Here is a 27,172-nt window from a genome sequence, read left to right on the forward strand (position 1 = left end):
TTTGTTGTTTTTCTTCGAAAATCTGTACGGGAGTACTCTCAGCTCACACTACCGATGACCGACTTATTGAAAGGTCGTGGACGTAAGTCAAATCAGCCTATCAGTTGAAATAACGATTTGGATATGGCCTTCAGACTTTTGAAAGATAAAGTCAAGGAAGCACCTATCTTAGCATTGCCTGATCCTAGTCGGCCTTATGTTCTTGAAACTGATGCCAGTGACTATGCTATCGGGGCTGCTCTATTTCAAGATGGTAGACCGGTTGCTTTTGAAAGTAAAAAGCTAGACGACACTCAATCTCGTTGGCCAACCCTTGAGAAGGAGCTTTATGCTGTGATTCATGCTCTCAAGGTTTGGAGACATTATTTATATGGCTCCAAGTTTGTGGTATTGACTGATCATCAGTCAATCAAGTATGTGTGTGATGCGGATGATTTGAGAGGCAGGAAAGCTCGTTGGGCAGAGTTAATGCAAGATTTTGATTTTGAGATCCGTTATCGGAAAGGGTCCATGAATAGTATTGCAGATGCGCTTAGTCGGATTAGACAGGTGAATACTTTGTCGTTCATCGAGATTTCTACTGACTTATTTCAGTCATTGAGAGGGCCTGGTCCATTTTGGCAGAAGATCCAGGACGGGAGCTCATTGATTGACCAAGACTCGATGACTGAGCAGTCTACTATTCAGGCTGCAGGAGGCCAGTGGATGATTCGGAATGGTTTGCTATTCCGTAATGACAAAATTTGTGTACCACAGATCCCGGACATTAGGTCCAAGATTCTTAAGGAGTGTCACGACGCCCCTTTTGCTGGACACCTTGGGATACACAGGACGCTATCATTAGTGAAACACACTTTTTATTGGCCGAAGATGAAAGGGTATGTAGAAGATTATGTTCTCAAGTGTCAGATTTGTCAGGCAAATAAAGCTGTACGCTTTAGACAGGCTGGGTTGTTGCATCTTTTGTAAATCCCAGGTAATAAAATCGCTAGATACTGTGGACCATTTCGTGTTACACAAAGGATTGGTTCAGTTGCATATGAATTGCATTTGTCTTCTCATGTGAAAGTTCATCCTGTATTTCATGTCAGTAGACTTAAGGAAGTATTGGGTGGAGCAGATCAGTTAGTTCCTCCTCAAGAAATCATAGATGTCGAGGACATGACATTTGTTCCGCACGAACCTGAAAAGATTCTTGGATTTCGTGAACGACGATTGCGTAATACGCTTATCACGGAATACAAGATCAAGTGGAAGGATCGTGTTGAGAAGGACGCTACATGGAGACATTGACTACTCTTCAGAGAGATTACCCTGGCTTTTTAGTGAGCTCAGGAGTGAGCTCTTAGAGGAAGGGGAGTATGTCATGTGCACAGTGTGTATCTACCGTGTGCTATACGCATGCAAGACTAGTTTCGAGACTTGGGGGAGCTTGGAACTAGGCAGGCTGATTGACGAGCTGAGTTAGGGAAATACTAATGGGTGGGCACTCAAGTATGGACGGGCGGGCGGCCAAGTGTGGACGCCCGATGACCGGCCAAGAGCCTATAAAAGGGTGGCCAAGGTTAGTTATTGTATTATAGAGAGTCTCGCGAGTGTGTGAGAGCTCTATGGTCTTAGAGCCTGGATCTAGAGCAGACGTGCACTTGCTTTGTGCAGCCGAGGCCGGTAGCAATCTCGAGGCCCGCGAGGGCAGCTTCGTGGCGGTATGGGACGTTGTGAGGAGGAGATTGGTCTGTACGTCAACCTAGTTAGCTCAGCTCGTGGCTCAGTGGGGACAGCCAAGACTGTGGGCTCGCCCACGACTGTCATGGTTGGGAGATGAGTCAGGCCTGCACCCCCTTGTTGTTTGTTTGCTCGTTTGTTTGCAGGATTCGAGTTTCGAACCAAGATCGATCACGAGGGCTATAGGTGCTTCCTTGACTTTTTCTTTCAAAAGTCTGAAAGCCATATCCAAATCGTTATTCCAAGTGATAGGCTGATCTGACTTACGTCCACGACCTTTCAATAAGTCGATCATCGGTAGTGTGAGTTGAGAGTACTCCCGTACAGACTTCCGAAGAAAAACAACAAAATCGAGAAAAGAACGAAGTTGTTTCACTGTTCGTGGTATAGGCCAGTCCAGAACCTTCTAAACTCGGTCATAGTTAATGCTCAATCCATCTCTAGTGATCTTGTGTCCCAAGTAAATGATGTCGGTCATAAAGAACTCACATTTACTCAACTTAGCATATAGTCGATTCTGTTTTAAAATAGCTAAGACAATCGTGAGGTGTCTGACATGATCCTCAAGAGTACGACTATAAATCAAAATATCATCCAGGAATACCACCACAAATTTCCTCAAATGTTCACGAAAAAGATCGTTCATCATTTGCTGGAAAGTGGCTGGAGCATTGGTTAACCCAAAAGGTAATACGAGAAACTCGTAATGGCCATACCTAGTCCGAAAGGCGGTTCTTCGGACATGCCTTTCATGAATACGTATCTGGTGATAGCCAGTACATAAATCTATCTTCGTGAAATATTTCGCTCCTGCTAACCGGTCAATCAGGTCATCTGATCTAGGGAGAGGATAACGGTTCTTAATGGTCAGCTTGTTCAATCTCTTGTAATCTATACACATTCTCCAAGTATTGTCCTTCTTTCTCCTAAGCAACACAGGTGCATCCCAAGGTGATTTACTTGGACGGATCTGGCCCATCCTCAAATAATCTTTGAGTTGTTTAGCCAACTCGTCTTCCTTAGCTTGGCTCATCCTATAAGGTGGAATACTCACAGGATGAGTACTAGGAATCAAGTCAATACGATGATCTACTGCCCGTTCAGGTGGTAAACCCGATGGCAGTTTCTTAGGAAATACATCTTCAAATGAATCAAGTATCTTCTGTAATTCTTTGCTTTCAAACACACTTATTTCATTCACATCCAACGAAGGGATAAGAAAAGAAGAAAGTGGAATCAATACACAATGGAAAGCGGTATACAAAGAAGAATCCATTATATTTCCAAAATCAGTTGTATTTACAAGAGGTCCCTGAGAGGGATGGATACAATCACCTAAAATACTATACTTGGTGTCCCTGTGCTGAAAAGAAAAAATATGACTAGACCAATCTATCTGGACGTCAAGAGTCTTAAACCACTCAATCCCTAATAACAAGTCTACATTTTCCAGATGCATAACATAGCATTCCAGAGTGTCTTTGTAGTCCTGAATCTGGATTGGAAGCATCTCCACCTTGTGATCCCAAACTTGCCTTCTCGTAGGTAGACGTACCTCATAGGTATGGTCGCTGAGTGTCGTATCAAGACTCAATTTCACACAAGTTTGTAGTTAACAAAGTTATGCGAACTGCCAGGGTCTAAAAGAATGTGAATCTTATGGCCATTCACTTCTCCATAAACTCGGAGAAGATCATGCAAGCCAAATACCTTAGAATTGAACAGACAATTAGAACAAGTACTAGGGCGAGAAAGTACAGTAATTGACGTACCTGTCAAAGACAATTGGTTTAGCTGCCTTTGGCTTGGGTCCTGCGTTTGACTTGGTACCCTTTTGCTTCGGGCACTCGTTATGCATGTGTCCTTTTTCTTCGCAGATAAAACAACGTCCTTCCTTCTTGAGCTTTAAAGCCCTAAGGAGTCGTTTCTTCTTCGCTGGTGTCGAACTTGAATTCTTCAAAGGTTGGTCCGAAGACTTGTCTTCAGTCGTGATCGATCTTGGTTCGAAACTCGAATCCTGCAAACAAACAAACAAACAAACAACAAGGGGGTGCAGGCCTGACTCACCTCCCAACCATGACAGCCGTGGGCAAGCCCCCAGTCTTGGCTGTCCCCACGAGCCACGAGCTGAGCTAACTAGGTTGACGTACCGACCAATCTCCTCCTCGTCGCGACGTCCCATACCGCCACGAAGTTGCCCTCGCGGGTCTCGAGACTGCTGTCGGCCTCGGCTGCGTAAAGCATGTGCACGTCTGCCCTACATCCAGGCTCCAAGACCATAGAGCTCTCACAAACTCGCGAGACTCTCTATAATACAATAACTAACCTTGGCCACCCTTTTATAGGCTCTTGGCGGTCATCGGGCGTCCACACTTCGCCGCCCGCCCGTCCATACTTGGGTGCCCGCTCGTTAGTATTTCCCTAACTCAGCTCGTCAATCAGCCTGCCTAGTTCCAAGCTTCCCCAAGTCTCGAAACTAGTCTTGCATGCGTGTAGCACATGGTAGATACGCATTGTGCACATGACATACTCCCCTTCCTCTAAGAGCTCACTCCTGAGCTCACTAAAAAGCCAGGGTAATCTCTCTGAAGAGTAGTCAATGTCTCGCATGTAGCGTCCTTCTCAACACGATCCTTCCACTTGATCTTGTATTCCGTGATAAGCGTATTACGCAATCTTCGTTCACGAAATCTAAGAATCTTTTCAGGTTCGTGCGGAACAAATGTCATGTTCTCGACATCTATAATTTCTTTAGGAGGAGTAACTAACTGATCTGTTCCACCCAGTATTTCCTTAAGTCTACTCACATGAAATACAGGATGAACTTTCACATGAGAAGGCAAATCCAATTCATATGATGCAACTGAACCAATCCGTCGTGTAACACGAAATGGTCCACAGTATCTAGGGGATAATTTCGGAGATCTACCTGTCCGTAAAGTCTCGGAATCTTTCGGAACTCGCAAATACACCATGGTTCCTTCAGAGAACTCTCTCGGTGAACGATGCCTATTAGAATAAAACATGTCTCGGTCTTGAGCACTTCTAATAGATTCTTTTGCAACTTGTAACATTTCCTGCATGTCTTGCGTGCTGCATCATGCTGAAGTCCTGAGAATCCTACTGTAACAGGTGATCTTGGTTGAAAACCATACATAAGCATGAAAGGACTAAACCTTGTACTCGTATGCTTAGTACTGTTATAAGCAAATTCTAACATAGGAAGATAATCCTTCCATGAACTCTGTCTTTTGGATACATATACCCGAAGCATATCCTCCAAAATCTGATTCACTCTTTCAGTCTTGCCATCAGATTGAGGATGATCTGAGGAACTCAAATTCAAAGTTGTTTCCAATTCTCAAAAACAAGTTTCCAAAAGTCACTCGTAAACTTAGAGTCCCTATCACTGACTATGTCTTGCAGTAACCCGTACAGTCTAAACAATTGCTCGATAAACTGCCGAGCTAATTGCGTAGCTGTAATAGTCTTCCGGGTCAGTAAAAATCTAACCATTTTTGTCAAGCGATCTACCACAACCCAAATAGAATCATGGCCTTGATGTGTTCTTGGCAATCCGGTAATAAAATCCATGGAAATACTTTCCCATTTATTACTTGGGATTCGCAAAGGATGCAACAACCCAGCCTGTCTAAAGCGTACAGCTTTATTTGCCTGACAAATCTGACACTTGAGAACATAATCTTCTACATACCCTTTCATCTTCGGCCAATAAAAAGTGTGTTTCACTAACGATAGCGTCCTGTGTATCCCAGGGTGTCCAGCAGAAGGGGCGTCGTGACACTCCTTAAGAATCTTGGACCTAATGTCCGGGATCTGTGGTACACAAATTTTGTCATTACGGAATAGCAAACCATTTCGAATCATCCATTGGCCTCTTGTAGCCTGAATAGTAGACTACTCAGTCATCGAGTCTTGGTCAATCAATGAGCTCCCGTCCTGGATCTTCTGCCAAAATGGACCAAAATAACTATCAGTCCTGCAAAGCCCTCTCAATGACTGAAATAAATCAGTAGAAATCTCGGTGAACGACAAAGTATTCACCTCTCTAATCCGACTAGGTGCATCTGCAATACTATTCATGAACCATTCGGGGGCGTGCAAAAGCAGCGAACCAAGGAGATTGTGGACACTTGGCTACATAAGTGGCAAGTTCACTTTCAGTTTCATCCATATGATGATGGAAAGAAGATCCAATTAGCAGCAGGTTTTCTGTCCGACAATGCTTTACTTTGGTGGAAGGAACTCAACCCTAAGCCAACGACTTGGGCACAATTTGAAGACGTTTTCAAGAAAGAATTCCTCAAGAAAGAGGATGATTACGATGTTGTTGCCCGGTTCTCAGCTTTGACCATGACCTCGCAGCACCTCACTTATGAGGTCTACCTCCAGAAGTTTCGTGACTTGCAGATGAAAGCTACAAAGATGGATCCCACTACTCTTTTGGGGTTTTTCGTAGCTGGTTTACCCGACTCGTATCGATTACAGGTTAAAAATAACAAATGTAAAACATTGGACGAGGCCATTCATTCAGCTCGTATCTATGATGAAACGATGGTCTCTTCCAAGTCGAAACCCGTTACTGAGCAGGGGAACAAGCATAAAAGAAACTTCTCTGCACCTATGGCTAACACGACAGAAGGAAAGTCTTCGGACCAACCTTCGAAGAATTCAAGTTCGACACCAGCGAAGAAGAAACGACTCCTTAGGGCTTTAAAGCTCAAGAAGGAAGGACGTTGTTTTATTTGCGAAGAAAAAGGACACATGCGTAACGAGTGCCCGAAGCAAAAGGGTACCAAGTCAAACGCAGGACCCAAGCTAAAGGCACCTAACCAGTTGTCTTTGACAAGTACGTCAATTACTGTACTTTCTCGCCCTAGTACTTGTTCTGATTGTCTGTTCAATTCTAAGGTATTTGGCTTGCATGATCTTCTCCGAGTTTATGGAGAAGTGAATGGCCATAAGATTCACATTCTTTTAGACCCTGGCAGTTCGCATAACTTTGTTAACTATAAACTTGTGCAGAAATTGAGTCTTGATACGACACTCAGCGACCATACCTATGAGGTACGTCTACCTGCGGGAAGGCAAGTTTGGGATTGCAAGGTGGAGATGCTTCCAATCCAGATTCAGGACTACAAAGACACTCTGGAATGCTATGTTATGCATCTGGAAAATGTAGACTTGTTAGTAGGGATTGAGTGGTTTAAGACTCTTGACGTCCAGATAGATTGGTCTAGTCATATTTTTTCTTTTCAGCACAGGGACACCAAGTATAGTATTTTAGGTGATTGTATCCATCCCTCTCAGGGACCTCTTGTAAATACAATTGATTTTGGAAATATAATGGATTCTTCTTTGTATACCGCTTTCCATTGTGTATTGATTCCACTTTCTTCTTTTCTTATCCCTTCGTTGGATGTGAATGAATTAAGTGTGTTTGAAAGCAAAGAATTACAGAAGATACTTGATTCATTTCAAGATGTATTTCCTAAGGAACTGCCATCGGGTTTACCACCTGAACGGGCAGTAGATCATTGTATTGACTTGATCCCTGGTGCTCATCCTGTGAGTATTCCACCTTATAGGATGAGCCAAGCTGAGGAAGATGAGTTGGCTAAACAACTCGAAGATTATTTGAGGATGGGCAAGATCCGTCCAAGTAAATCACCTTGGGATGCACCTGTGTTGCTTAGGAGAAAGAAGGACAATACTTGGAGAATGTGTATAGATTACAAGAGATTGAACAAGCTGACCATTAAGAACCGTTATCCTCTCCCTAGATCAGATGACCTGATTGACCGGTTAGCAGGAGCGAAATATTTCACGAAGATAGATTTATGTACTGGCTATCACCAGATACGTATTCATGAAAGGCATGTCGAAAGAACCGCCTTTCGGACTAGGTATGGCCATTACGAGTTTCCTCTATTAGCTTTTGGGTTAACCAATGCTCCAGCCACTTTCCAGTAAATGATGAACGATCTTTTTCGTGAACATTTGGGGAAATTTGTGGTGGTGTTCCTGGATGATATTTTGATTTATAGTCGTACTCTTGAGGATCATGTCAGACACCTCACGATTGTCTTATCTATTTTAAGACAGAATCGACTATATGCTAAGTTGAGTAAATGTGAGTTCTTTATGACCGACATCATTTACTTGGGACACAAGATCACTAGAGATGGATTGAGCATTGACTATTACCGTGTTTAGAAGGTTCTGGACTGGCCTATACCACGAACAGTGAAACAACTTCGTTCTTTTCTCGGTTTTGTTGTTTTTCTTCGGAAATTTGTACGGGAGTACTCTTAGCTCACACTACCGATGACCGACTTATTGAAAGGTCGTGGACGTAAGTCAAATCATCCTATCACTTGGAATAACGATTTGGATATGGCCTTCAACTTTTGAAAGATAAAGTCAAGGAAGCACCTATCTTAGCATTGCCTGATCCTAGTCGGCCTTATGTTCTTGAAACTGATGCCGGTGACTATGCTATCGGGGCTGCTTTATTTCAAGATGGTAGACCGGTTGCTTTTGAAAGTAAAAAGCTAGACGACACTTAATCTTGTTTGCCAACCCTTGAGAAGGAGCTTTATGCTGTGATTCATGCTCTCAAGGTTTGGAGACATTATTTATATGGCTCCAAGTTTTTGGTATTGACTGATCATCAGTCAATCAAGTATGTGTGTGATGCGGATAATTTGAGAGGCAGGAAAGCTCGTTGGGCAGAGTTAATGCAAGATTTTGATTTTGAGATCCGTTATCGGAAAGGGTCCATGAATAGTATTGTAGATGCGCTTAGTCGGATTAGAGAGGTGAATACTTTGTCGTTCACCGAGATTTCTACTGACTTATTTCAGTCATTGAGAGGGCCTGATAGTTATTGTGGTCCATTTTGGCAGAAGATCTAGGACGGGAGCTCATTGATTGACCAAGACTCGATGACTAAGCAGTCTACTATTCAGGCTGCAGGAGGCCAGTGGATGATTCGGAATGGTTTGCTATTCCGTAATGACAAAATTTGTGTACCACAGATCCCGGACATTAGGTTCAAGATTCTTAAGGAGTGTCACGACGCCCCTTCTGTTGGACACCGTGGGTTACACGGGACGCTATCATTAGTAAAACACACTTTTTGTTGGCCGAAGATGAAAGGGTATGTAGAAGATTATGTTCTCAAGTGTCAGATTTGTCACGCAAATAAAGTTGAACGCTTTAGACAAGCTGGGTTGTTGCATCCTTTGCAAATCCCAGGTAATAAAATCCCTAGATATTGTGGACCATTTCGTGTTACACGACTGATTGGTTCAGTTGCATATGAATTGGATTTGCCTTCTCATGTGAAAGTTCATCCTGTATTTCATGTCAGTAAACTTAAGGAAGTACTGGGTGAAGCAGTTAGTTACTCCTCAAGAAATTATAGATGTCGAGGACATGACATTTGTTCCGCACGAACCTAAAAAGATTCTTGGATTTCGTGAACGACGATTGCGTGATACGCTTATCACGGAATACAAGATCAAGTGGAAGGGTCGTGTTGAGGAGGACGCTACATGGGAGACATTGACTACTCTTCAGTATGTCATGTGCACAGTGTGTATCTACCGTGTGCTATACGCATGCAAGACTAGTTTCGGGGCTTGGGAAAGCTTTGAACTAGGCAGGCTGATTGACGAGCTGAGTTAGGGAAATACTAACGGGCGGGCACCCAAGGATGGACGGGCGGGCGGCCAAGTGTGGACGCCCGATGACGGGCCAAGAGTCTATTTAAGGGTGGCCAAGGTTAGTTATTGTATTATAGAGAGTCTCGCGAGTTTGTGAGAGCTCTATGGTCTTGGAGCTTGGATCTAGTGCAGACGTGCACCTGCTTTATGCAGCCGAGGCCGGCAGCAGTCTCGAGGCTCGTGAGGGCAGCTTCGTGGCGGTATGGGACGTCGCGAGGAGGAAATTGGTCGGTACGTCAACCTAGTTAGCTCAGCTCCTGGCTCGGTGGGGACAGCCAAGACTGTGGGCTTGCCCACGGCTTTCATGGTTGGGAGGTGAGTCAGGCCTGCACCCCCTTGCTTGTTTGTTTATTCGTTTGTTTGCAGGATTCGAGTTTCGAACCAAGATCGATCACGAGGGGATCCGTGGGGATTTGACATTCAGGGAGCTGTGGAGACCCCCTTCATTGATGTATACCATTCTATACCCCCAGTATGGTACAGGATGGAGCTAGCTAGGTTGCATATCATGATTGTATACTCCATGCATATACCTTTGCATTCTCCTAGTAGTAGAGCTCCATTACCTCCCCCACTCATTGTACTTATTGCACACCCAGATTCAGTTTTTTAGTTCAGTACTTTTTCATTTTGTTGGGATGACAGAGGATACCCCACACAGGTACACTGATTTGTCTCATAGGCCGAGTTCAGTCTTTTGGAAGACGTTAATAAAATCTTTCTTTCTCTCTCTCTCTTTTCTCTCTCTCTCTCTCTCTCTCTCTCTCTCTCTCTCTTTTTTGCACATTTGTCTATCTTGTGTAATCTTCATCACGAAAGATTACTGAATTCTGTCCATTGAAAGAACCGATTATATTCATCGAGCTTCTACATGTTACATTGGTATCAGAGCCTTCTTCTTCCAGTGTGAAGATTGAGTTAGCAAACCATATATTTTTTTCGCTTGTGTGGTTGGTTTCTAGACTCCATAGGACCATCCCTTTCGGTGTGACTCTTGTCCCTTGAAGAACGGTTGCCTCCAAAAAGTCTCCCACACGCATAGTGGATGGTTTTGTTGCGGTCCGGAAAGGACGTGACTATTCCCACTATGGCGAGCTTCGACAAAGAGAGAGAACAAAGAAATCAGGAACAAGGAGCACTAGGTAGTCCTTCGAGGACGACATACTTTCCTTATCTGAGTCACCCTTGATGAAGATAGATATGCAGCTTGTGAACTTTATGTTCCTGAATGCAGCCACGACGCGAAAGAAAGGCAACCATGGAAAGCATTTGAGAAACTAGCCAATAATTGTTATGATTGACTTTGGGTCTACTCATAAGTTCATCTTTGAAGAAGTAGCCGGACTCCCGAGCTATTGGTCTAATGGAGGAAGACAAAGGTATGTTCACGATTGTTGACATACTTTTGGGCAACAAGCGCAAGTTGTTCCTGTGAAGGATCCTTTGAGGATTCACATAGGAAGTTACTTGGACCATGTGGACTTTCTCATAGGTCCTACTGAAGGGTGTGATGTGATGCTTGGCATGCCTTGGATGCGCAAGATCAAAGCTGTACCACTCTACGGCCAAGATGAAGACAAACTCAAGATCACTCACATAAAGGAAAGAATATTGTATTAGAAGTAGGAGTTCGAGGAAACTCCATTTCTCTTGTGGGTCATGTACAAATTAAGAAGGTAATGAAAAGTTCCATTTGCAGTTATTTAGTCTTTGCACAAGAAAGTAAATCTAAAGATAATGTAAATGTTGAGCATATGAACTTTTTGCAGCAATTCAATGATTATTTTAGTGAGTCTATTCTAGGAGAACTCCCACCTGAGAGACCTGAAGATCATAAGATAGATCTCATTCCGGGAAGCTCGACTCCGAATCAAGCCACAACGGGAGGAGATCATGAATCAAGTAAATGAGTTGGTAGAGAAGGGCATGGTCCGACCTAGTCACTCTCCTTCCTGCTCGCCAATTTTGCTAGTGCAAAAGAAGGATGATTCTTTCCGAATGTGTGTGGATTATCGAGCCTTGAATAAGGTTACCATAAAGAATAGATACCCTATTCCACGAATTGATGATATCTTGGACACACTAAGTGGAGCTTCAGTTTTCAGCCGGATTGATGAAGAGTGGGTATCATCAAGTTCGAATTGCACCAAAGGATATCTCCAAGTCAGCATTCCCTACCACTTTTGGCCTGAAAAGATTTTGTGGAACTTTCTTTGATGACATTATTGTCTTTTCACAAAATGAAGAGGAACATAAGAAGCATTTAACTGTAGTATTTCAAGAGGTAAGAGCACATAAATTGTACATAAATACAAAGAAGAGTGAGTTCTTTTTGCAGGAAATTAAGTACTTGGGCATATCATCCGAGCAAGTGTACGGATGATGGATCGTGCCAAAGTCAAGGCCATTGTGGAGTGGCCAACTCCGAAAGATATCCATGAAGTGAGAAGCTGCCTTTGTGAAGAAAACAGTATTTTTCCCAGCCCTAAAAAGGGATTTTAGTGGGTATTTTATATTTTATTTGGGGTTTGTTGTCTTGGCCGTTGGCCTACACCTTTTAGGGTGACCGACCAGCACCCCCCCCCTCTCAGTATATATAGCCTTGCCTATCTTTTATCATTGGTGTACCACTTCATTGTTATATCCGGTACCATCTAGCCACTACCCAGGACAGCAGCCCACCCTCTGCTACAGGCCACCATGGGACAGCAGCCCTCTCTGCTATCATCTGCTGGCTGCCTACATCAGGGCTGTCTTCAGCGTTTACTTCAGCACACCATCAGGCTTACCTCTGTGTTTATCATATGAGCTTTACATCCTTTTCATCAGCGTTTTTCTTCTGCTGTCTTTAGTGTTTACCTCAGGCTGACATCAGCGTTTATATCAGCCTTACATCAGCGCATACATCAGGACTCACATCAGTGCTTACATCAGCATATCTTCTGCGTTTTGCCATAGCCCATGGAACAGCGGCCCCCTCTGCTATACATAGAGCATATCAGCGTTTTTGCCTCAGTTCTCACCATCGGGACAGCAGCCCACTCTTTGCTACATCGGGACGGCAGCCCACTCTCTGCTTTAGGTACGCAGCACCTGTGTCACCAGAGCTTGCACCACTCGGGACGGTAGTCCTCTCTGCTTCAGGTATGCAACACCCGTGTCAATAGAGCTTGCACCACTCGGGACGGCAGCCCTCTCTGCTCCTCACCACTTTAGGTACGTAGCACCCTTGTCATCAGAGCCTGCACCCTTCAGGTCTTGCAGCACCCTTGTCATTAGAGCTTGCTCCACCACCACCATCACTCGGGATGGCAGCCCTCTTTGCTCTTCATCGACCACCTCAGGTACAGTAGCACCATTAGAGCCTACATCACCTCATCTTCCACTGCCACTATCACCTCGGAGTGCCTCTACTTCCACCGACGCGAGCCTTCGACATCGACCACCACTGGGAGTGCTTTGCCTCACATCGACACAAGCCTTCGTCACCGACCGTGCTTCAGCTTCGACATCATCTCTGCTTCTGCTCTGGTCTTTCTACTCAGAGTCACCTCACAAGTGAGGGCTCTTGTACATATTTGCACTCACCATTATATATATATTCACTCACATATTTCATGGTGTGTGGTTTTGCTCTGATCTCTGGTACGTATGGTCCTTTCGTCCTTTTTCCCTCACACCTTGGACTTTGCTCATACTATCGGCAGTATGCGCGCTATTTTGCACACATTGCTACACCTTTGCATGACTTGTGCAAGAAGAGAGCTGTTGTTAGATGAACTCAAAGAGAGGAAGCACCCTTCAAAAGGCTGAAAGAAGAAGCCAACAAACATATTGTTTTGCATCTACCAGATTTAAATAAAGATTTTGTGGTACATTGTGATGCTTCAGATGTAGGCATAGGTGTTGTTTTGATGCAGGAAGGAAGACCGCTTACCTATGAAAGCCGGAAGTTACATGAAGGTGAGAAGAACTACTCCACCTATCAAAAGGAATTGCTTGCAATGGTCTATGCCTTGACCAGCTTGAAGCATTATCTCTTGGGCATTACTTTTGTGGTCAATTCTGATCTCCAAAGTTTGAAGTACTTTCTTACCCAGAAGAAGCTATCACCTATGTAGATAAGACGCCTTGACCATCTTGAAGCATTATCTCTTGGGCATTACTTTTGTGGTCAAGACTGATCTCCAAAGTTCGAAGTACTTTCTTACCCAGAAGAAGCTATCACCTATGTAGATAAGATGGGCAAACTTCTTGTCCATGTTTCACTTCACAATGGAGAGCATGAAGGGCAAAGACAACTTGGTGGTTGATGCTTTGTCTAGAAGACCTGAAGTTGGTGCCAGCACTATCGGATACCACACTGACTTCAAAGTAATGCGTGATTTATATGCTACAGATGCATATTTTACCCAAGTATGGCACTGTTTACAAGAAGGAAACATAAAGACATCTTTCTTAATAAGGGAAGATTTCTTAATGATGAAGGATCAGCTTTGCATAGAGAAGGAATTAAGGTGAAGGGTCATGGAGGAATGTCATGCACCTCCTTTTGTGGGACATAGGGGTATTCTTCCTACCACAGATGTTAGAAAGATCTTTCTATTGGCCTTCTATGATGAGAAAGGACATTGAGGCATTTGTTTGTGAATGCATCACATGCCAAAAGGTGAAGTTTGATCGAGGCAGGTCACAAGGCTTATTACAGCCTTTGCCTATTCTAGAAAAACCATGGGAAAGTATTGCCATGGACTTCATCACAGGATTGCTGAGGACTCCAAAGGGGAATGATGCCATCTGGACAATTGTGGATAGATTTAGTAAAATGGCTCACTTTGTTCCAATGAAGAAGACAGTGGGGGTTGAACAGATGGCTACTACATATTTGGTCCAAATTTTCAAAAATCATGGACTTCCAAAGACCATAGTGGGAGATAGAGATCCAAGAACTACTAGCTTGTTCTAGAGAGCCCTCTTTGAGAATGTAGGCATTGAGCTTGATTTTTCTTCTTCTTATCACCCCCAAACAGATGGGCAAAGTGAGAATGTCACTTACAGATTTTGGATCTTTTGAAATGCTTTCGTAATGAAAATAAGGCAACTTAAGTATTTGCCGCTTATTGAATTTGCATATAACAACGCTGTACATTCTTCTACAAGAAAAGCACCATTCGAAGTAGTCTATGGATGGTTGGATTTGCTGCCCATAATGCAACCCAAAGAGAAGATCTTTGTAGCTGATAAGTTTGTTGAAGACATGGACCAGATGCTCAAGTGCACTACGTCATAGAGAGATCTCAAACCAAATAGAAGAAAGCTGTCAACAAACATAGAAGAGACACTGATTATAAAGGTCAGTGGGTGCTTCTCAAGTTTGAGAAAGCATGCTTGAAGAAGAAGAAAGGAAAAGAGAGTCAATTAATTAAACTCTCAAATAGGTACTATGGACCATTCAAAATCAAACATATGATTAATGATGTAGCTGTTCGTCTTGAATCACCCTTTCATTGGCAAATTCATAATGCTTTTCACGTAAGTTTATTAAAGCCATATCATGGAGAGGTGCCTACTTCTCCAGTCATGGAAGATCCACTGGAAGTACATGAGCAGATTATAGAGGTATTACAACATGAACAAATTATCTATCATAAGGAAAGGAAAGAACCCAAAGGAAAGCTTATTAGGAAATTCTTGGTAAAGTTCAAGAACTATCCACCCTTGGATGCTTAGTGGATGGATCTAGAAGACCTTGAAGATTATCTAGAGGTATTGAACTCTTATCTGGATGCCTTTCAGTTCAGGATGCCTTTCAGTTCAGGACAACTGTGATCCCTAGGACCATAGTGTCAGACCGAGATGCCAAGTTTACCAGTCATTTGTGGAGGGCATTGTTTGATAATTTTGGTACTAAATTGAATTTTTTCAATGCATTTCACCCACGAATTGATGGCCAGACAAAAATCTACAACCAGTTGGCCTTTGATGTGCAAGTATTATGTCCATGATTAGCAAGGTAAGTGGGAATCGTATTTGTCTCCAGTTTAAGCAGTTTTGAATGATTCATTTTCTCCGGCTATTGGCAGGACTCCATATAAAGCAGCGTTTGGAAGACCATTCCGGTCGCTATTGACCAGAATCTCGTCTTCAGTCACTGAAGCGAACCGAATGATGGAGTCTTACTAGGAGATTTTGGAATTAGTTAAAGATTGGCCGGCTAAAGCGGAGGAGGTCTACACTTGATAGGCCAACAAAGCCCAAAGGGATGTGAAGTTCTCAGAAGGAGATTGGGTTTATCTTACGATTATGAAGCAAAGACTGAAATAGGTGGGCAAGTGATGCCCAAAGTTATCATTCGGAAGTTTCGGTCTGTTTTCTATCTAGAGAAAGTTCAATGAGGTGTCAATGAAGTTGAAGCTACCTCCGAGCTAGACTATGCACGATGTGTTCCATGTCAGTTGATTGAAACGAGATGTAGGTCCAATCCCCTTAGAAGTGAAAGACGAAGCAGAGCCAGACATATTTGATGATGCTGAAGTGATGGTTCCAGACATAATTTTTTCGTACGTGTACGGTTGGAATTCCGTACGTTCGCCCACGTTCAAAATCGTTTTCCATATGGTGCTCTAAAACTTGGGGCTTTTTTGAAACGTTTGGTTTTTGGGTTGCTGATTTGACGTGCGTGCTGCTCAAGGACGTTGCGCTGCTATACGCGATTGTTTTGAGGCCCCCAAGCAAAGCAAAGCAAGCACTTGTGACTTAAGGTAAGAAAAGCTGAAGTCCATGACTTTTTTGCAACATTGTTGCTGCACATTTTGCCCTCCTTTTTTCTGCCTACGCCCCCCCCTTCCTCCTCTCATGAGTCTTGAAAGTTGAAAGTTTCAACTTTCAACCTTGTGTGTGTGTGTGTGTGTGTGTGTCTGTGCACTTGCCAGTGCCCAGTGTGTGCATGGTTTGTCAAGTGTGTGCCTTCCCTCTGAGCCTGCTTCATACTTCAAGACTCAAGTTTGTTCAATTTTGTGTCCAATGTCGGCTTCTTCAACCTCTAACAAAGTTCTGTCTAAATCGCCCTTTTTACAGATGGGCCGATCCAAGTGTTCGGAGTGGCAATATGCGACCCAAGTGAAGGCCCTTGGGAAAGGGCGATTCACTTGTAAATACAATTATTGCCCTCATCAATGGAATGGAGGCTTGCCACGCATTTGGACACACGTGTTGGACTTGGTTGGCCATGGTGTGGGGCCTTGCGCAAATGTATCCGAAGAGGTTAAAGATGTTTGTAGGAGGTTCCATGCAGACAATCGTGGCACTGTTCATGGTCAAGAGGCTTTTGTGGATGCTTTGGTGGATGATTTGGGTGGAGATGTATCTTAGGGTGCAAGGTCCACATCAATGGGCACACAAGGAAGTACACAAGTTAGCGGTAGTGCAAATGTTGGGTCATCATGTAAGAAGAGAAAGATGTCTAAAGGGAAGGGGGATTTGGCAAATGCATGGAATGTACAAGCACGAAAGCAAGCAACCATTGCAGTGTGCAGATTCTTTTATGCAGAGGACATTCCCCATTGGAAAGTGAGGAGTCCTTACTTTTTGGAGATGGTGAAGGCAATTGGACATGTTGGTCCTCCGAGGTCAGGTGTGCATTGTCCTGCACTTGACGCAGTGCGAGTCTGTACTGTGAGTCTCCCTCTGGAATGATGTGAGATGACCTGAGTATTTTGGTTTGCAACGAGATGCCAGGCATCTATAGGAAGCATGTAGAATTGCGTGTAGATGAGTCCAGCCCTTAGGGCTACCCCAGGAAGGAGATAACATATCTCTAGACAAGGGCTTTGGGTAGGCTTAGGCCATCCAAGAGGGCAGACTGTTCTCGGCCAGAGCCCAAGGGGCTTGACCAGACAGCCGACAGGCCCTAGGGGCCTTGCCCAAACCCCCCCCCCCCCCCTCTCCCTCTCCGACGTATGGAATTTCTTGGGGGTATGAACTGTACTTTTTTTGTACTTCCATACCTGTATGTGTTTGCTATATGGTTGCAATATGGAAAAACTATGGTTCCAGAAGAGATCCTTTTGCACCGCTTCAAGCATAGCTCAAGCCGAAGAGAAAGACAATTTCTCACCAAGTTTCAAGACCGAGGGACTCACGAAGCGGTATGGCTTGACAAAGACTTCTTCGACAACTATCTGGCTTTATTGACGGACTATTTGGAGGCTATGCAGCTTCCGTCAAGTTAAGCAGAAGGGGATGTCATGTGCATCCCGCACTTGGATGCCACGTGGACATATCTGAACAAGAAGGTGCAGGACTTGGAGTGGAAACTGGTCCCATGTGAGCCCAGTCTGGGATGAGTAAGCCACTTAGCCATGGTTCCACTCTATGTGTCCGAGGTCAGGTGTGCATTGTCCTGCACTTGAAGTAGTGCCAGTCCGTACTGTGAGTCTCCCTTTGGAATGATGTGAGATGACCTGAGTATTTTGGTTTGCAACGAGATGCCAGGCATCTATAGGAAGCATGTAGAATTGCATGTAGATGAGTCCAGCCCTTAGGGCTACCCCAGGAAGGAGATGACATATCTCTAGACAAGGGCTTTGGGTAGGCTTAGGCCATCCAAGAGGGCAGGCTGTCGGCCAGCCCAAGGGACTTGACCAGACAGCCGACAGGTCCTAGGGGCCTTGCCCACCCCCCTCCTCCCCCCCTCTCTCCGACGTATGGAATTTCTTGGGGGTATGAATTGTACTTTTTTCGTACTTCCATACATGTATGTGTTTGCTATATGGTTGCAATATGGAAAAACTATGGTTCCAGAAGAGATCCTTTTGCACCGCTTCAAGCATAGCTCAAGCCGATCCTCACCAAGTTTCAAGACCGAGGGACTCACGAAGCGGTATGGCTTGACAAAGACTTCTTCGACAACTATCTGGCTTTATTGACGGACTATTTGGAGGCTATGCAGCTTCCGTCAAGTTAAGCAGAAGGGGATGTCATGTGCATCCCGCACTTGGATGCCACGTGGACATATCTGAATAAGAAGGTGCAGTACATTAGGAATTTTTTGGACCCAAAAAGGGTCTCCTAAGAATTCCTAATTTTAAGGGATTAGAGCTTAAAAAGCTGGGCTTAAGGGAGATAAAGGCTATGATGACCCCTATTTTTTGCCTTGCCACATCAGCCATACTTTCCTAGTTTCACTTTTTAAAGGGAATATTCTCATACTCTCTCTCTTACTTTTTGACTTTTCTCATACTTTCTCTCTTACTTTTTGAAATTTTTATCTTCACTCTCTACAAATTGAATCTTTCTTGTCAGTTTGAAATCTCCTTTCTCATTAACTCCCACCATATCTCCCTTCCACATCAGCAAAATATTCTCGTATTTGGGTGGGCTCGAAAAAGTGAAAATTTTTAAATTTTTTAAATTTTTTACATTTTGAGGTGGAAAAAACACCACCCAACCAATATGTATGAATTTTTTATCTTCACTCTCTACAAATTGAATCTTTCTTGTCAGTTTGAAATCTCCTTTCTCATTAACTCCCACCATATCTCCCTTCCACATCAGCAAAACATTCTTGTATTTAGGTGGGTCCCAAAAAGTATTTTTTTTTTATTTTTAGTTTTTTTTACATTTTGAGGTGGAAAAAACACCACCCAACCAATATGTATGATGAAAATAAATTTTTCCATTCAAAAAGCTTGTAATTCAAGGGTCACGTCAGAAGCCTGTCAGGAGCCAGTACATCCATAACTAACTGTCAGGTCCCCACAACCCCCTAAACATAACTAACTGTTAGAAACCACTACATCCATGAGATCTCGAAATTGTGAAGATCCCAAAAATTATTATTTTTTAAATTTTCTCCTAAATGTAATTTATTGATGAAAAACTCCATGTTAGTATATTTGTATATCAAAAATATCATTTTCTACTTAGAAAAACGGATTTGTGTTAAACTTCCAACAGCAAAGTTTTAACAGTCCATGGACCTTGGCTTGGTCTCTGCTATCGCCGTCTCTCCCTGCAAATGCGTCAATTTCAACCACCCTCTGCAATTAAAGGAAAAATCAAAATATTTTCCTATATATAATTCCCATGGTTGTTCCTTCCTTACGCTTCCCAATCTGTAAAAATATAGAAAGTGGCACAATAACCAGAAAGTGTAAGGGTTAATTCTAGACATGTAGTGGAATCAGATATATCTTTCTTCTCATCAACTTGAAACTTGACTCTTCTACATTGTCAAAGCCCATGATGCTAAAGTGTTGACGCAGGTCTGTTAGGCTCCAATGCTTGCTTGCTGCCACTCGCTCAATCCATCCATTTTGCATCATCACAGCTACCTCAATAGGCATAATTTCTTCTTCGGAGGCTTGAAGTGATCCATGTTCCGTGCTTTTGCATCCATCTTTGGTAGTACAGACGCATGTACAAAATAGAGCGTGCCTTCAAGAACCTGCAAGACATTGTAGAATCTATTACGTTGCACTTGTACACATTACCTTGATGTGACCCCTCATTAACCTCCCAACCCTCTCCTAGTAATCCTTGAATTTGGTCAGACCGTACCTCCTTACAAATATACATTGTTTTTGTTTAGTGCATTGGCATGGAATTGAACATGTGCACAAAAACATGTAAAGGATAAAACCAATTTAGCCCTACTGACTTAGATGCCTTTGAAAACTTAAGTGATGTCTTGATATCACTTACTATCTTAAACTTTAAGCATAAGATGGTCCAAGCATCTGGTTTGGGCCATTCGGGATTGTTAAGAGGGGGGTTGGGGATCTCTTCTAGCTTGCCAAATAAACCTGGTTTTTTATCTACAAAATATGAGTGAGAAAAGAAAAAGATATTGTTCTGTACAAGATCACTTGGGCTTTGAGATACAAACATTGCCTCTCCAATGGATGCATGCATAGCATAGAAAACTCCAGTGAGGCTTTGGAGTGGTTGTTCCCCAACATAATTAGAGGGGAAAGTATCTGCAGAGAGACATAAGAAAATGGAGGATCATAAGAAAATTTGAAACAAAAAATCCAATATTAGCATGTTGTTAAAGCTGTGTTTATATTACACTGACAATTTGAAGGAAACCTTAGTCGTTGGCCTTGAATGTACAGGTCTCCAAGGGTATACACATGTTGCACTATGGCAACTAGTCCTTTCTTCTTAGTATACTTGCGCCTTGTAGCCGCCCCTTCCAATGATGTAGCATATTTCCCAGTTTGACGCACTCGATGTGGTCCCTTAGAGCTTGGCTGCATGTAGACCCAAGCCGCAACCCTGAATCTTGTTGGAGCCCAAACTCCATTCTCATCTCTTGTGTTATGCAGCACAAGCTCTTCCACCTTCTCCCTAGGTCTTCTCAGATTACTGAAAGAGGCCATGGTGGTAAGAAAAAAGAAGAAGGGAAAAGAAAAGCTTGTTTTACAATAGAGGAGTGGAGAGGAGAGAAAGTTCAGGGTTTTCAGTGCAGCAATGGAAAGTTTAAAAGAGGGTAAGAGTTTGAGAATAGGCTTCCTGAACCTAGAGTAAACTAAAGAGGGATAGAGTTTCTGCAACAATGGAGAGGGAGGAAGCTTGAGAGAGAGAGAGGGAGATTGAGAGGGAGGGAGCTCGAGAAGGATGGAGAGCTTGAGAGGGATGGAGTTTCTGCAACAATGGAGAGCTTAGAAAAGGAAGAAAGAGAGAGAGGGAGCTTGAGACTGAGGGAGCTTGACAAGGAGGGAGAGCTTGAGGTCTGGAGTTTCTGCAGCAATGGAGAGCTTCAAAGAGGAAGAAAGAGGTTCAAAATGAGCTTTCCAAACCTAGAGTATGTTGGGGGGAAGTTTGAGAGGGAAAACACACTTTTGGAAATTCTTTTTAAATAAAAATTTTAGGGTTTTTAATCTGCGCGATTCTAGGTGGGGGGTCCTCTAAGTTTGGGCCCAGGAGGTAGGGGGACAAGAGTAGTAATTAGGCTCCATTAGCAAACCAAAGCCTAGGCCTCCTAGAGTCAAAGAAGTCAAAAATGTGCACCCAGCCCTCTTCCTATTGGTCCATTCCTAATCAAAAGTTAATCCAAGAGGCCCTCTTTGGGTCCAAAAAATTTCTAATGACTTGGAGTGGAAACTAGTCCCACGTGAGCCCAGTCTAGGACGAGTAAGCCAGGGTTCCACTCTACGCATCCGAGGTCAGGTGTGCATTGTCCTGCACTTGAAGCAGTGCCAGTCCGTAGTACTGTGAGTCTCCCTCTGGAATGATGTGAGATGACCTGAGTATTTTGGTTTGCAACGAGATGCCAGGCATCTATAGGAAGCATGTAGGATTGCATGTAGATGGGGCCAGCCCTTACGGCTACCCTAGGAAGGAGATGACATATCACTAGACAGGGGCTTTGGGTAGGCTTGGGCCACCCAAGAGGGCAGGCTGTCGGCCAGCCCAAGGGGCCTGACCAGACAGCCGACAGGCGCTAAGGGCCTTGCCCAACCCCCCCCCCCCCCCCCCCCCCCCCCCCCCTAGTCGGCCAGATATGGGGGCTGCCCATACAATCTGTGCAGGGCTGCCCAACAGCAAGGAGAAAGCAGAGAGTGGCCAAAAGACAGCAGTGTGAATCGATTGCAATAAAAGAGCATTTAATGCTACTAGACCAGGTTGTGAAGAATTAAAACAGGCCGACCACCAGCCAACCAGCTCATAGAAAGGGTATAAATACCCAAGATAGGATTCAGTGCCAGGACAGCCAAGGGGAGGTGCTCAACCAAGGTGAAGAAGTGCAGGTCAAGAACTAGTCTTTATTTACAGATTTACATCATTCTAATAAAGCAAATACACCATTTGTGGTGGGGGCCCTATAGAGAGTATTCGGGACCCAATATTGTCCTCTTCTTCTCTCTCTCTCTCTCTCTCTCTCTCTCTATTTCTGCACATCTTCTTGTATGTTGTGCGCTATCTTTTTCACGAATGATTGCTGAATTCTGAGCATTGAAGTTCCCGATTCTTCCACCGAGCTTTCGCATGTTACAATTGTGTTGTAGACAACATAGTTCCCTCTCTTCTTACAGTTTACATGGTATTTCACATGCTTCCTATACCTTTGCAAGGAAAATGTTGAGATGAGTAGAACTTATTCATTAAAAAGCATGGGCTGAATGAAAATGATTGGGAACATAGTTGCATTCTATACTCGTACTCATCTGTTCGGTACTTTCAATACCTCATCACTAATAACTACTAGTTAATACATGGTATGTAGGTTGATGTTGAGGAGCTGGAGTGTCGCAAACAGCAGCATGCCGAGGAGAGCTGATTGAGCAAGAGGAGATATGCAGACATCTTCACAGAGAGCTTGAGGGCATTTATAGGCGAGTCACTCGAGCTCTCACGACCACTTCCCTCACTTCTTAAGCTCAGCAGAGTTGTCCCTTCACTTCTAAAGGCACTAGGGTGTTTACTCGTGGTGCACATTCGAGAGGGAGAGCGGCTAGAGTGACTTGTAGAGGCGATCCAGAGCTACTAGATGCAAACTCTTCTAGAGGAGAGACTTGGACCCTCTACCATTGTTGAGGAGATACCAAGTACTGATGTACAAGGTGATGTGGTGGAGCGGGAGCTGCTATATGATTTTGATGTAAATCTCCCTACTGATGGAGACTACTCAATACGCTCTACGCAACATCACTAAGACAAAATTTCGAAGACAATCACTAAACAAAATTTGTGGTCTCAATCTATGGTGTCGAGAAACCTTACCTAACCGCATCAAAGTTAGATGTGTAAGTTGCATCATTGGCTCAGATCAACTCTTAGTTGTTGTCTTTCTACAAGACAATACAAGACTATGGTGTCAAGAAGATGATAAAGCCTTATGTAATCACATCAAAGTTAGACGTGTAAGGATCATGATTGGCTCAGATCAACTCTTAGTTGTCCTGCTACAGGATGATACTTATGGTGATTTCACCCTAGATATTGCTAACTGCTCAAATGCTTGGGGCAAGTTACATAAGGTATGTAGGGTCCCTCTTTCTTAATGTGCTTAATGGAGCACCATCATAATGTAAAAACCATAAATGACAAAAAGTTCACATTGGATTACCTTCAAATCAGCCAACATGACTTTTCCTTCACTTGGCCAATCTGTTGGAGGTTTTTCCTGCTGAATAAAATAAGGTTCTTCCTCAGGTATTTGCATGTATTGCTCAATACGCTCTACAGAGACTATGTAGTTTTCTAGACAACATCGCCACCACACAAAGCCAATTTGAGAAGAATTGATTGCAAGTGCATATGAAACTGCCATTCCAGCAAAACCTGCACAAGGCAAAGAGTAGTATTCTTCATAAATAGAATGAGAAATAAGTACATGAACCATGAATAAGTCAAATTGTTTTTGCATACCTGGAGAGATTCGATTTTCTGGTAATGACACAAGAAGAAGTGTCGCCACAAGCAGCAAGAGATTACCAGCCGCTTCAATGCGTACTGACAACCATTCGGCAGCTCCTTGAATGTGGTAAAAAAGGCTTGAATCACGGTCTACAAGCTGCATATTTTTCCTCTCAAAATTCTCAATTTTCTGAAAAGCTCGGATTGTTATTGAACCATACATTATCTCACTCGCGTTATTGAGTATAGGTGACTTGGAGCTTGAGTTCATTCGTGTGAGTTCTCTGCATGAAGCCATGTAGAAGGCCTGTGCATAGTAGTCTTGATTAGCCAATGATTCATGACTTAATGCTATAAACAACCGGACACTGATTTATAAATCTGGGATGCTCATAAAACAAGCTAACCTGTAGCTTACGAACAACTAAAAGCATTGGCAGAGTAACAATCAATATTTGCCATGTTACAAGTGCGACCACTACAAGTATGCCAATCAGGTCAAAAAGGCCTGCCATGACAAATCCAAAGCTGAATGGTATATTCAAATCTAGGATGCTCAAGTCCCCTGATGCCTGCATAAAACAGCCCATCCAACGTTCTCAGTTAGCAGTCACAGTAAACGGGTACTTTGTTGAAATATTTTTATCAAGTAATCCAAAAACATACATACTCTGCTTAATATTCTCCCTGTTGGTGTGGAATCAAAGAATGACATGGGAGCTTTGAAAATGGAGTTCATGAATCTTTCATAGAAGGATTTGGAGGCTTTCAAGCCCAATTCTGCACTCAACCTTGACCGCATAAAGACAAATGCCCCGCTGATAGCTGAAAGTATTGTATAGACTCCTATGAGACAGACCTCTGAAATACGGGGGTCTGAGATTTCCTTGGCTAACCAGATGCTGCTAGAAACATTTGTAGCAACAAATGCTATCTGTCCAAACATCATTGCAGCAAGAACTAATGATCCTCGTGAAATGTTGACATAGTCAAAATATGGCTTCAAGCTTCCATGCCCTGTTTCCCCCTCCTTATCCTGTATCAGTAGGGATGTAGTTCCTGAGATTTCATCTGTGCTTTCATTATTGGTCAATGGGCTTGGTCCTTTGATTTCTGGGCCATTTAGCTCATATCGAACACTTGTAAGAGCCTCTTGGTGTGCATCAAGCAGTGTTTTGAATGTGCTACTTTCGTGAAGAAGTTGTTCATAGGTGCCTTCTTGTTGGATTTTACCTTCATGCATAACCTGATAAATGCCATTAAAATCAGAATCTAAGGTTTTGGTTTATATGTCTGCTAACTTTTAAAACAAAATAAAGATAACTCTTTTAGAGGCCTATTGGCAATTTGGAATGACATTTTTTGGATGAGAAAAACAATGTTCTAGTGGTTAATGCTGTACTTTTTACAGTACCACACAGAAGACCCATAATGAGTTAAAAAAACTCTTAAGTATAACAAACACATGGAAGGTTGAAGACTATAAACGTGCTCCATTTTCTGTGAAACTTCTCAAGTATGTAAATTCTCATCGTTCTCTATCTGGCTTCACTCTACCTTAGGATATATGACTGCCCCTAAGGAGCTTCATATACTTTGTCTTGACAAACTAGAGACTTAAAAGGGAGGTAGCATTTCTTCTGTCATGTGGATGGATATGGAATGGATTTGTTTTGCACAAACTCACTCCTCGAGGCTATTGAGGTCCTTGGCATGAAAATATTGATTGCATACATGTAGGGGATGGAAAGATTGATTCCGTACATCTGGAAACTTCAAGGTCTACCCACAGATCCCCAGGGACTGCAAAGGAGCTGGGAGGCAAGTTGTAAGTTGCAAAGGAACAAGAAGAGTAAACTAGACTTTTTTTTCACAGGCTATGCCTAAGATAAAGGTGGGAATGGCAGAAATGGGTCCAAATATGCTCATTACACCTCAGTCAATCCAGGTGGGCTATGCATAAGAGTCAGTGCCTAATCAGGCGGGAAGAGAAGAATTGTGTCTAAATATGTTCATTACACGTCACCAGTTCTTTGCAAAGGGGAGATGGTGGACACGGACTATTGGACAGAGCGATTATCACAATATGTCGTTTGCCAAGGCTCTCTTCATCTCAGATGCATGATGGCATGTTGGCACAGGGAGTCCAAAGCAAAGAGTAACTGTGCACATCTTACTGGATGTCTTGCACATGGTTCTATACTTTTTCCTCATATAGATGGGGAAGTACTTCCAGGATTTCCTTTTGCAACCAGGAAATACTCTTGTCATTGTTTCCTCCATCGAGGAGGTGCTCCATTGTTGGCAAGCACTATATTGGCAGATCTCTACATAACCTTGGTGGAAGCACTATATTGGAAGATCTCTACATAACCTTGGAAGTAGTTCTTGTTTAACCTTGGTGGAGCAAGGGTGCTTGGGAATTTACCTTTGAGCCGAACTCACGAGTTCCAAGCATCACCAATCCTCATTGCCACTCCTACATACATTGCCACACTGTTGTGGTTGCTTGCCTGATGGATATGTGCGAATAGGGGAAGCAATGACAAGTGTGGCTGCTAAGACCCGAGTCCGTTACCTTGTAGAGTTCCACTCACACAAGGGAAGAAGAGAGGAGATAAGAAACGCACAGGTGAGTTTGGTGAAGCCATGCCTTCTCAATATTTATGCAAGAGAGAGTAGAGAGAATACTAAGCTCTGTTGCACAAATGAGTAGTTGTTGCTTTACATCATGAGAAGTTAACCGATATATTTCATACGCCTTTTCCATTTGGCTGCCTGGGAAGAAGTGACTGGAGGATGCCCATTCCTAGTTCAAAGGATTTTACACGACTTTGGTCTTCACATTGGCTTTCTCATGATACAAGCTTGATGCACAAAGTATGTGAACATCTCAGGAGTGTTTTCAACATACAACAGACGCGCATCAAAGACACTCCTTTGCAGACGTAGTGTAGACAATGTGTCCAATGATGTATCTTTGTCAAGTGAAATCAGTTAACACTCCCCTCGTCACAATCAAGTCCCGTTGTCCCTCAGAAGAGACGGGGTTGGGATGTTGGTATGAAGGAAAGGGGTTAATATTTAGAAGGGGTTAGTGGAATACTGTGGTGAGACCGATTGCTACATGCATTACTTTTCGTATGGGTAGGCCTTTAAGATAATCAATTGTTTATACCTTTGTGTCAGCTAAGTAGAGATGTTGGCAGTGATTCCTTCAAATGACGATTATGTTGTTGCTGATGTGAAGTTTCTTGTGGCTTTGGGAGGTTCTTGTGTTACTTTTCCTTTTTTAGGCAAAGGTTCTTGTGGAACTCCCTGCATTTTTTATT

The 27,172-nt window shown here is 43.3% G+C and overlaps 1 protein-coding gene across 4 annotated transcripts in view; it reads right to left on the reverse strand.

Moving 5' to 3' along the window:
* The window catches only part of LOC147626076 (ABC transporter C family member 8-like), a 59,297-nt gene that overhangs the window by 18,596 nt on the left and 13,529 nt on the right, over positions 1 to 27,172 (reverse strand). For 2 of the 4 annotated variants that reach the window (XM_086817638.1, XM_086817639.1), the window contains exons 6-9: positions 24,511 to 25,086; positions 24,248 to 24,412; positions 23,853 to 24,147; positions 23,551 to 23,765 (exon numbers count right to left, since the gene is read on the reverse strand). In XM_086817638.1, coding sequence (XP_086673764.1) covers positions 23,551 to 23,765; positions 23,853 to 24,147; positions 24,248 to 24,412; positions 24,511 to 25,086 — 1,251 coding nt within the window. Of the gene's footprint in view, positions 1 to 19,456; positions 19,592 to 19,705; positions 19,924 to 20,232; positions 20,456 to 23,550; positions 23,766 to 23,852; positions 24,148 to 24,247; positions 24,413 to 24,510; positions 25,087 to 27,172 lie in introns of those variants that run through there. The other 2 variants (XR_015268770.1, XM_086817640.1) reach the window with 2 other exon arrangements.

The sequence above is a fragment of the Cibotium barometz genome, chromosome 23 (assembly GCF_041138505.1).
Source record: "Cibotium barometz isolate CiBa-2024 chromosome 23, ASM4113850v1, whole genome shotgun sequence".
Taxonomy (NCBI): Eukaryota; Viridiplantae; Streptophyta; class Polypodiopsida; order Cyatheales; family Cibotiaceae; genus Cibotium; species Cibotium barometz.